Here is a 12,252-nt window from a genome sequence, read left to right on the forward strand (position 1 = left end):
GCTGTAAGATGGGTTTCAAAATTGCAGTCAGTTGTGGCTACGTCCACAACAGAGGCAGAATATGTAGCAGCTACACAAGCCAGTAAAGAAGCAATTTGGTTGAAGATGCTATTGGAGGAGCTTGGGCATAATCAAGAGCATGTTTCTCTATTTTGTGACAGTCAAAGCGCCTTGCATCTAGCAAGGAATCCAACATTTCATTCAGGGACAAAGCACATACGAGTTCAGTACCATTTCATTTGTGAAAAGGTGGAAGAAGGGACGGTAGATATGCAGAAGATCCATACCAAACACAACATAACAGATTTCATGACGAAGCCAATCAACACTGATAAATTTACTTGGTGTCGATCCTCTTGTGGCCTGTCAGAGACGTAAGCAACATGAAGGTGCAAGGTAGAAAGAATGGTGTGAAGATATGATTATTCCAATCAAATCTTCAAGTGGGAGGTTATTGAAAATCAAAGCACATGGGGCGGCTGGAAAAATGGTTTTGGGCGGCTAATATAGTCAAATTTAGGCAACCAAATTGTTGAAAAAATAAAGGGATAATTACTAAATTTAATCCCTAAAATTTAGGGTATTTACAAATTAGTCCTTAAGTTTCAACTATAAATACCCTAGCTCATTTAGCTTCAAAAATCATCCCAAAGCATTCTAGATTTCTTCCAATACTAGAGAGCTTTTAGAGAGTTTCTTGAGAGTTGTTTTCTCCTTTTTATCAAGAGAGAATTATCATTGTTTTATCCTTGGTATATCGAGAGAGGTTGTAATTCCTATTTTTTCTCATAGTGAAATTCTTCTACCGTTGCCCGTGGTTTTTACCCTATATTATTTAGGGGTTTTCCACGTAAATTTTGTGTCTCTTTTATCTTCAATTTTTATTTTCTCAAATTATCAGTTGCATTTTTTCTCTATCCGATAGCCGTATTCCGCAACAAAATCAATGTTGCTTTATGGACAGATATTTTCCTTATTAAAGTTTTCTTTTTTTTCTGAAATAGAAAAGGGTTCTTTATAAGCAATAAATCTTTAACATTAGGACACACTGTAGCAAAGCACACAAGGTGACAAGAAGGTTTCATTTTGACAAACAAACAAACAAAAATCAACATGTTTGAATTTCGAATCGAAATCTCCAAGAAAAAAAAATAGGTAAGTAAAATTGTCTACATGCTGCTAGGTCATAATTTTCTGACGTGGATAAACAATCGAGGATTGTATAAAAGCTCAATAACCCAAGGTAAGAAAAGTAAATAACGGTTGTTATATAATAATAATAATAATAATAATGTTATACTACGATTCATTACGTCTTTAATCATGATAAATATAATATAACAAAAAACGGAGATACAACTACAACTTAAATCTCTATAACACAAAGATGAGGCTTGGCCAGATGACAGTGAAGCCGAACAGGTGAGCGCCAAGGGTAGAGTCAAATTCAATAACCGACCATAAAAGCCATTTAGGAGTAGAAGATTCTGGTTAGATTGTCACCCAAAACGAAGTGGTATTATCATAAACAATTTGTTCGTACATCGCACTGTTGTGTTGAATTGGTTTAGAATGAATACAATAATTTAGAGAGAGGTGACATGCAAGAGGATTTGTTAAGAACTAACTCGCTACTTGCTGTATAATTCTGGTTCTGGTGCCATCCAATAGGATTTCGTAATAGAACTTAAATCCATATATTTAGAGATCAAATTTTTAAAATTTGAAAAATATAAGGATTAATTAAGCACAATAAAGAATAATATGACCTATCTTAATTATAATTTCTTAATAGTTTGTGAGAGAGCAAAGTGCTCAAACATTTGCTGCATGGTTATTCAGTGAAATTGTTTCAAACATTAAAAACAAAAAGGCATCAAATATGTATGACGTTATAAGAAGCTCCCGAAATTCTCATAAAGATTAGAAGCATAAACTAGCTTAAAGAATTCGAAGTCAACAAAACAGTCAAAACTCAGAAGTAAATATGATTTAGTGTTCAAGGTGGAAGACGTATTCTGTCAGTCGCTGCAATTTGCCAGAGTCTAATTTCTGCTCTTTCACGATAGCTTGTTTCGTCACAGTTAGCATTGGTGACGTAGGATCGACTGTCCATCCTTGCCGGAGTACATCTGCATGTGACAACCAAAATCAGTTAAAATAATCCTAAAAAGAGTCTATTGGATGCATGGGAAACCTTGTAAGCATTAAGTAAACAACCCCAAAGAGTTGGAAAGAGCAAATATTACTGTCTTGCATCTTTTGAAGCCATAACAGAAGCTAAAACAACCCTCGAAAGACTCTATCGGAGGCTCAGAGAAACCTCGCAGAATCTACAATCCTCTTTTGCAGACAAAAGCCTATGACTTACTAACCACATAAACCATCACACCGTAGTTTCTGACCTGGTTAACGATCTTGAGTGTGTGGAAAGTTAAATGGTACTTAGACTATCAGCACGACTGGACTTGGATGGAAATCCAAATTATTATCATTATCCTAGACTGGAGTAACTCTATAAACAGCACAAGTTCATTTCTTTTCAATGGGTATTTAGCTTGTCATAGTCATCAATCTTGTTTCATAAAACAAAGAGGGAGATTGAAAATGATAGCTCTCCTTTGCCACCATGTTTGAGAATCAAGCATTATGCATGTTTCAAGAGCATTTGAAAGGTAAAAGTTTCAAAAGCCTAAAGATGTCGATTTCTAATAAATCCATAAGCAGAAGAAGCTTTTGACATTGTTGTCAACGATTTATTATATAAACCAGACATGTCCCCGGCCTGAACTAAGACAGTCTCTTTCCACTTCCTATTTTTCTTTCAGATAATTGGGACTTAGTGAGGCTGCTGGGATTCAAGCCAAGGTCTCCACAGGCCAAAACGTGGAATTCTTAGCCTAAACTACATCCATAAGTCGTCCTCTCGGATAATATACGTTTCTCTTTACACTACAAGGTTACTCGGCTATTAAAAGAAGCTTAATGAAAACATCTAGAAATTATTAAAATAGTGGAAACTTCAGAACATAAACGCAATAAACAATGTGTATACTTACAATTTGCGGCGTCTTCCTCACTCATTCCAAGAAACTGAGCCGCATCTTGGATGCTTATAGTTGAATAAGCAGATTGCAGAAGCTCAAACATCCTCTTAGTGTATAGCTCTACAAAACAGACAGAAAATCATTATCTCAACTGCTACATTACCTAAATCTTTATAATACACAATAAAATCTTCTACGATATGAAGTCACATGATTCTACATGATTTTGCTCCTATTTCATGCCATAATATCTGAAATAACAAATATGGGTTTCCTTAAAAATTACTTCGGGGTTTGGTTCATCTTTGCACACACACACACACGTACTTAAATTGCTACGAAAATTATGATTAGAGAAAGCTTTGCCTGAGAAAGCAGCAACAAGAACTCGTGTTTGTTGAGTCCAATCGAAACCGCGAATAGCCTCGTAGACACCAGCATAGTCCCTTGTCCAGAGCGTTTGACCTATTTTCCAGGCCGCAACCAACTCCGATTGGCTCTCCTTGATTGTAGCAGGTATTGATTTCCAAAGAAACCTCACACTGTTACTGACCAGGAAAATGAAATCTAAAAAATGTTTTACATAAATCATTTTTCAGAAAATATTTTCTAATGTTTGGATGATACATTGTAAAATGTTTTACATTGTTTGGTTATTTTTTTCTAAAACAGTTTTCAGAATTTGTTTTTAATAAAAAAACATATATATTCGATATGTTTTATTCTTTATTATTTTTAAAGGTTCATTTTTTTATATATAATTATATTTTATAAAAATCTGTATTTTAGATAATATTAATAATTTATGATGATTGTGTTATAAATACACTATTTTAGGTTTATTTATGTAGGTTTATTTTATATATTAATAATTGATTGAAAATATATATAAAAGTTTATAAATCCTAAGAATGTTTAATTAATAGTACACCAAATTAAAACAATAATAGTACATAACATTGTAATAATAATAATAGTGTCAAAATATATAATTAAAGGATTTATCACATTAAAACAACAATAATATCCAACCGTAATAATACAAAATTTAATTCATAATTAGTGTTACAACACATCAAACCAACAATACAAATACTGAAGTCTATAATTAGTACTACAACACATTAGAGCTAAAATATTATCTAAGTCATAAATAATAGTACACCACATTAAAGTTCACATCTTAACCTTGGGTAAACTTTTGAAGCCAAAATTTTCTATTCTTTGTTTTTTAGCCAAGAAAGCTTTGGCCTCAAGCTCATTTTTTGCTAGAAAATCGAAGACCTCACAAAGGAAGTCGTCACCAAATCCTTCTTTCTCCATTGACATAATTTCTTCGTAAAGATATGGTGTCCTATACTCGATCACAGGTTATCATTTTCATGTTGTCGTCCCATCCTAATCCACTTTCTTCACGAATTGTACATATAGTTTTCCATATATTTTTTACAGTCCTCAAATGATTTTCCACGTGTTTAGCGTCACATTGGACTCCAAATTTTTCGGAAATAGCTGTTGCAACTCGCTTTATAGAAACTTTGAAGGTATTATATGGCTTATTACCTTTTTGCGCCTCCTCTGCAAGTATTTCGAGGAAATGACATTTCATTGGTTTTGTCCGTCTAAAATTTTTTGATGTGCTCATTGCTAATAATCATATAAATAGAAAGTAATTAGACGAGTTTTAAAACTTACAATAATAATGATTAATTTCAAACATAACTGGAAACATAACATTATCAATTTCATAATCCAACAAACTTAAAACATAACATTTATAATACCAACAACCTAAAAATAAAAATGTCAACGCCCATAAAATTAAATTTCAATGTTCAACGAACTTAAAACATTAGCAAGTTCTGTAATACCCCAAAAATTCAGATAATAACCAAAGTGAAAGTTTTGAAAGTTTGATGGTCAAAGTAGAAAATTGGGAAAAAGTTTAGGGGATTAAGTGAGAAATTTCCTAAAAAGAATTTTATTCCATAAATATATGGTTTACTCTTGAGAGTGTAGTTTTATAGAAACCATGTTTTTGGATTTGAAATTTTAGTAAAGAAAAATTTGAAATGGTTAAAGCCGGTAATGAAATCGGTAATTCCGATCGAATTGGAATTTTACAAAAATTTGAAGGATGTTATAAAATGGTTGGAAATATTATTTTAATACTTTAGATCAGAGAAATTTTGTTTGGAAATGTGACATTTTTCAGATTTAATCGAAATAGTTGAATTTAGTGACTAAAACGCAATTTTTGAAAATTCAAGGGGAGTTTCGGAAATAAAAATCAAAATATTTCAGCTTTGACTTTGAAATATGATAAGGATGAGTTGTCATGGTTTTGTGGTGAATAAGAAGATTCATTAAGGGTGATTTGGTCTTATTTCAAGTAAATGAATATTATATTCATTTAAAGTTAGATTAAATGAAAATTAAGATGAAATGTACCTAACATTTCATCCAAATTTGTTCATCTTCTTCTCCAACCAGACATGAGCTTCTTCAAAGGTGAGAGAAAGCTTCAATTTCATTTTTAAGCAAAATTATTTGGATTTTGAGTATGCTGAAAATAGAAAATTGTTATATGTGAAAAACGCTATCATTTGGTACCAATATTGCATGATAATATTGTTAGTGTTCAAGTTCATCGTGAGTTGATGAAGGGGATGTTGATTTCTTGTGTTTTATGGGTTATGAAGAGTTAAGTGATTTTAAAGAATTGGTTGTAAGAATTGATGAAGAACCTAAGGATGAGGTTTAAGAAAACAGTTTATATTTTGAATTTAACAATGGGTTTGAAAATTCACCAGAAATTATATAAAACTAATTTTGAGGTTATTTTTATATATTTGTGTTCATATATCGATCTAGTTTTGTTTAAAACAAACGGGGATCAATTTCAAGGTGTATGCAAAAAAATATGATTTTTTAACCAAGGAAAGGTCAGAAACATCGGACAGCAGATTCTGCAAAACAGATTCTGTTGGTCAACTTTGAAAATTTACACTACAAAAAATTTATCAATTTATGACGAAATTTTTCTATAACGTTGCTTATAACGTCACAATATATATTATAATGTGACTCTTTTTTCTTTTTGTCATATTTAGTGATTAATGGTATATCTTTTATGACAATTTTAAAAATAGTCATTGATTTTTGTCACTATATGTTTGGCGCCAAAATATTCCCTCCAAAAACTTTGGTGAGAAAACTTTTAATGACATTTAGATAAAATGATGACGTTGTAGAATTGTCTCAAATGAAAAAAAGTATTAGTGACGATTTATTATAATGACAATTCGATCTGAATTAGTGGCGTTGCACATTTGTCACTAATTATTTTTATTCGTGACAATTTGATTCGTCATAATTTAGAAGACATTAAAAGTGATGTTTTATTATTGTCACAAAAAATAATTTTAGCATGATGAAATTAATTATTTGTCACTTATTGTTATCCCTATTTTTTTATATGATGATTTTAAATGACGTCATGAAATTATGTCACTTAATGTTTGCGTCAAGATTTTTATATATCTTATTGTGACTAATTAAAAATATTTTAATATTATTTATTTTTATTTATTTTAAAAATAAAAATTAGAGTCTTTGGTCTGGTCATCTATAGGTCCTGACATTGATCATGTACGTGTTGAGCTTAACCTGTCACCTTAGTGTATTTTTTTATATAAAAAAGCTAAATCATTCATTTTAATCTCATTCATAAAAAAATGTCTCTTTTTTTACTTGTGTTCAATTATTAAAAATTTTTATTTACTCACATATATGCTAATATTAATAAACATATTGAAAATTTTATCTTTTTATTAAAATAACACAAAATTGTATTAAAGTGAAAAATTTTTAACACAAAAAATTTAACAAAAAGCATACATTAATTCTTGAGTAATATACTTGTTAAAAAATTATAAATTACTTTATATAATAAGTTATTATTAAAAATCTTATCAAAAGTTTGACAATAATCTTTACTTTTTTAATAGACAATGATCTCTAAAATTAAATCTTACTGAAAATGATTTTATTTATTTAAAATCAGGTAAAATACTTTATTTAAAAATATTGATATATACATAATATAAATTTTTTAATTTAAATTATACAATAAACATATAATTGATAAGAGATACAAAGATAATATAAAATTCATTTAAATAAAATAACAATAATATCAAATTTAAATCATAGCACATTTACTTTAAGTTAAATATAAATTTATTTAAGAAAATTCTACTCGCTATTTATATGTTATTTAGGGTTTTTTTCCTAAGTTCTTCATTTGTTTCTGTCGTTCCAGGTATGTTGCTTTCTTTTTTCTTTTACTTTTCCTTTTCCCTTTTCTCTTCATCTATAGTCCTATTTTCTTCTTTTATTTCCTTTGTTCTTCATTATCTTCCCTTTTTTGAGACCATGGTAATTTATTTTATGAGTTTTCATGTGTTTTTAAAATTTTTACACATAGTTTTTTCTATTTTCCATTATTGATTTTTTAGATTTGAATTCACTTTCGACAAGATTTTAATAGAATTCATCAATAAAAAACTTGGCTTTTTGATTTTACAATGGCATGTGCTTTTCTCTTAATTGTTTCTTTTTTCTTTTGTTCTTTTTCCTTCTAAACCACCATCATCTCCCCCATGGAACTAATTCTAATCGGGGCAAAAGTGGTCAGTATAGTGAAATATGAAGGATTGTTGTTGTCTTTGTGTCGTGTTGTATATCGAATGTTGTTGCATATAAATGTGTTTCTTTTAACTTTTTATAAATTTGATTTCTTTTTTTTTTCAATATTTTGGTTGAGTTAAGAAAAGTTTATTGGTTGGAGTTATAACCATAATATTTTGATAATTTTGTCAGACTCATTGTAAATAAAAGCAGTGAGACTCTCAATGATTGATAGAGCTTGGAATTGGAGTTGGAGGTATGTTATATTATTTGAACCAACAATTTTATTATTATTTTATGGTCATATATGCAATGCTAAAATATATAACATTCTTTCTTTTTAATGTATTACTTAAATTAAATTTAATAAAGATCATTCATTAATATGTTTTGCTTCTAGTTAATTTTTTTTGTATGTACAAGATTTTAGAATGGCGACCCAGATAAAGTCGCAACGACCAAGGTTGAGATATGTGGGCTGGTTTTTGGTATTCTACACAGAAGGGATCAAAATGTAGTGATTGTAAAAATATAGGTTGTTATTGTAATATGTAAAAATATGAGTTGTTATTGTAATTTGTAAAAAGTATATGTCATTATTGTAATTTATAAAAAGATTTGTTCTCTATTTTAAATTATAAAAAGATTTGTCCTTTATTGTAGTTTATAAAAATCTTTGTCCTTAAATGTAATTTATAAAAAAATTAATTTATATAATTTTTTAATAAAAATTTGTGACGATTTTATTTTCGTTATTTATAGAATAAAATTATTATATTATTGGTGACGAATTAAATAAATAATGACAATATTTTATATAATTTCATGACATAATTGATTGTCATTGAATATAAATTATAATATGGTGTTATTCATTAATGTCACTATATAATTAGTAATACGTGACGAAAATATATAAATCGTCACATTTAACATTTAGTGACATACTTAGGGTGACATTTGCCGTGACGTCAATTTTTACGTCACAAAATACAAATAGTGACATAAATATAAGTTTTAGTGACAATATTTTAGATGCCACAAATAAGTAAATTTGTTGTAGTGTCACCATAAATTGTACATAATGAATTAGAATGAGTTATTTATATGGATAGATTCGTATTCGAGTCTAGATTGCAATGGAAGAAACGGAATTGAATTCCAGTGTGCATATCAATAGAGAATACTGATTCTTTAAAGGTAGTGCGAGTTGTCTGAATATGAAAAATTGATGGGTTGTTGTGTAAGTGTTATATAATTGATGCACTATGCTGGAAACTGTTGTTTGGGAATTGAAATGAGTTTTAGATTTGAAATATGACTATTTTGGAAGTTTGAAAAGATTTGTGATTTAAGTACAACATTTGCATAGTTGGGGTACTTAAATGTAATTATGCTCTTGTAAAAGCATTTGAATGGTAATAATTTCAATACAGGAATTTTTGTATTGAAATTCTAAGTGATAAAATGGTGAAGGACCATTTTGTGTAAATTGGAAAAGTTGGTTCCAATGTTAAAAAGGAATTAATAAGTGTTAAAGTATTTGGTGGTGAATAGTTTCAAGTATGATTTTGGAATTTATTTTGGAAATGTATTTATGTTAGTACAACACTAACATATATATGGATATGAATCTATATTTTGTAACGATCGTGATTGATTTGTGATCGAAGCGAGTATAAAAGGAAAGAGTTATTGTGGACAATAGTGAGGCACATATTTTGAAAGATATAAAGTGTCAAGGTGAGTGCAATACATGCATGAAATTATACATGGATGTTTTATACATCATCAGGAAGACTTGCAATAAGTCGACCTTGTTTATGTTGACATGATATTTATGTCATTTATCATATATTTGATATATTCTAAATATGTCAAAGGTTGATTATAAAATGTATTGATCATTGATTGTTGCATATGATGTTATCATGAACATATATGATTTTTATCATGAATGATATTGTGGGTATGAATTTCCCACTGTTAAATGGTACTGATATACTTTTCCATGGATGGATCGAATAAAATTGACTATATACCCAAGTATGTTATTGAGGATCAGTGGTATTAATGGCATTCCATAGAGTCTAGCAGCTGCAGAATTAAGTAGAACTATAGTGTCAAAGAAGATACATAGTACAAGTTAGGTGGGTAAAACCCGACCTCGGCATTACGGTGCATTATTAGGTGAGCAATGCTCGACCTCGGCACTACGGTGCATTATTAGGTGACCAATGCTCGACCTCAGCACTTTGATGCAATATTTGACTCCTATATCGGGTTCCTCATACAGTTATACTTTGGGTTATGGTTTATTACTTAATAAATGGTAAGCATGCAAATAAGCTTACGAGCTTATGGGACTAAATGATAAGTATATTGGTAAAATAAGCTTATGAGCTTATGGTATTAAATGGTAAGTATTTTGGTAAAATAAGCTTACGAGCTTATGGAACAAATGGTAAGTATATTGTTAGAATAAGCTTACGAGCTTATGGAATAAATGGTAAGTATATGGTAAAATATTGGATATGCAAGTAACATGATTTTATGGCATTTTGGAATTTGACATTTAAATTCATGCATGAATTGTAGCACTGTTTATTGTGTTAATTGCCTCACTAAGTTTATACTTAGCGTGTGATGATTTTCATGCGTAGATAAAAAGCCAGTAGTAGAATAAAGAGTTCAAAACGACATCAAGTATCGGGGAGTATATTTCAATATCTGTAAGACATCGTACGATGGAATTTGACTTAGAAAGTCGCATGCAATTAATAATATTCAATTTATTTCTTTGAAGAAATTTGGAAACAAAATGGTAACTTTAAAGTGGAGAAATGTTAAGTTTTTATGAGTTTTATGTATTTTTCGGAAATTACTGTAGAAGTGTATCGATACACATTTTAAGTTCGAAATTTTTGTGCATCGGTACACTGTTCACTGTTACTGTTCACTATCCACTATTCATAAAAAATCTTTTGTTTTAAATTTGTTATAATGAAACACAATTCATATGATATGATATTTATATAATATCATTTACCATTTTAAGAAAATAAATTTTAAATCACGATTGAAATTAGAAATGGTTTTAGAAATTTGGGTGGCATCTATAATCTGTATAGGTATAATTATACGGGTTATGGGTGTTGCATTTATTGGCATCAGAGCTACATGTTTAGCCGATTCTAGGACTAAACTGAGATTATTTTGAGTTAAAAAGTGTATACATGCCACTAGGATGTCAAAAGTTACTGATAGTTGTATATATACTGTGATGATGCTTATAGGGAGTAAAGTTACTCTTTATTAATTTATGATGATTCTGACTATGTTCAGATGTTGGAACTAAAGACAAAGGTAAGAAAGTCAAAATTGTTGAAAAGAAAGTCGAGATTGAAGTTGACAAAAATAGACCTGATATGGCTTATATAAAAACACCTTAGAAGGGTGGATGTGTAAAGGATTTTTCTCCAGTTTGTGGAATTCTGAATGGAAGAATCGATTAAAAAAAGTTTGAATGACTTACAAGAAAAGTCGAATCAGATGAGGATCCAGAGGAGATTTCTGAATCTAGTGATGATTCGGGGGGTTTCTTCAGGTAAGCTTAAATAAGTGAGAAATATTTAAGCTAAGCATTAAATTGTTTAAAGCATTGATGATTTGAGTAAGAGGAATTGAGTAAGCGATAAATATGATTTCCGCTAAAAGTTTAAAGAAAGTTGAGTTATTAGTGAATCAAATGGTTATGAATTGGATTAAGAATAGATATCAAGTCCATAAGATTGGATATAGTTACCTTGTGAAGGTAAATATGCGAAAAAGGATTGTCTAATCTTTCATGCTGCAATGAATTATTGTTTAGATCGAGACTGATTCTCAAGAACTTGAAAAGTGTCAAGTTCGTAAGGATAAGAAAAAGAGTAAATTTGTTTACTAATGTGATTTTAGCATTAACTACTATGAAGTTATTGCTACAAATTTATCAAGTTTTCTTATTGAACGATGTGAACATTGAGATTTTCATTTGAAATGGAAAATGTTTCAACTGTTCGAAAATATTATCTTTGGATTTGGAAAAGTTATACAGATTTACTTAAGATGAAATAAGGAATTCCAAAGTAGAAATATTCAATTCTACTTGATATCGAGTGATATTATAGCGGAAGACTGATAGGTCATGGTCATGATACAAGTGTTAGTTGGACAAATAGTAAATGTCCGATAAAGATTCAGGAGCTTATGTTCCTAATGAATCTGAAGGGATTATCATTAACGAGTTTTAGATCATTTTGATCATGATTTGGTTATCTCTGCATTAAGGTTGGGTTAATGATCGCAAGAAGTGATTAATTTAGAAAAATGCTGAGAAATTAATAAATTTAATGATAGATTAAAAAGTGAAATCATCTCTAACGTGATATCAGCAATGGTTGCGATTAAGATGATATAAAAAGGATGTATAACTTTTGTAGCTAAGGTGATAGATACTTAAGTATCTGAAGTA

The 12,252-nt window shown here is 29.5% G+C and overlaps 1 protein-coding gene across 1 annotated transcript; it reads right to left on the reverse strand.

Moving 5' to 3' along the window:
• Positions 1–1,992: 1,992 nt before the first annotated feature.
• LOC120163506 (COP9 signalosome complex subunit 8-like) lies at positions 1,993–4,370 on the reverse strand. The gene is made up of 4 exons (XM_039173432.1): positions 4,228–4,370; positions 3,414–3,595; positions 3,060–3,167; positions 1,993–2,132 (listed from the first exon to the last, which is right to left on the reverse strand). Exons 1-4 carry the CDS (start codon positions 4,368–4,370, stop codon positions 1,993–1,995), a joined length of 573 nt encoding a protein of 190 aa, XP_039029363.1.
• Positions 4,371–12,252: the final 7,882 nt, after the last annotated feature.

This window comes from Hibiscus syriacus, unplaced genomic scaffold (assembly GCF_006381635.1).
Source record: "Hibiscus syriacus cultivar Baekdansim isolate YM2019G1 unplaced genomic scaffold, ASM638163v2 tig00111458_pilon, whole genome shotgun sequence".
In the NCBI taxonomy this organism is placed as follows: domain Eukaryota; kingdom Viridiplantae; phylum Streptophyta; class Magnoliopsida; order Malvales; family Malvaceae; genus Hibiscus; species Hibiscus syriacus.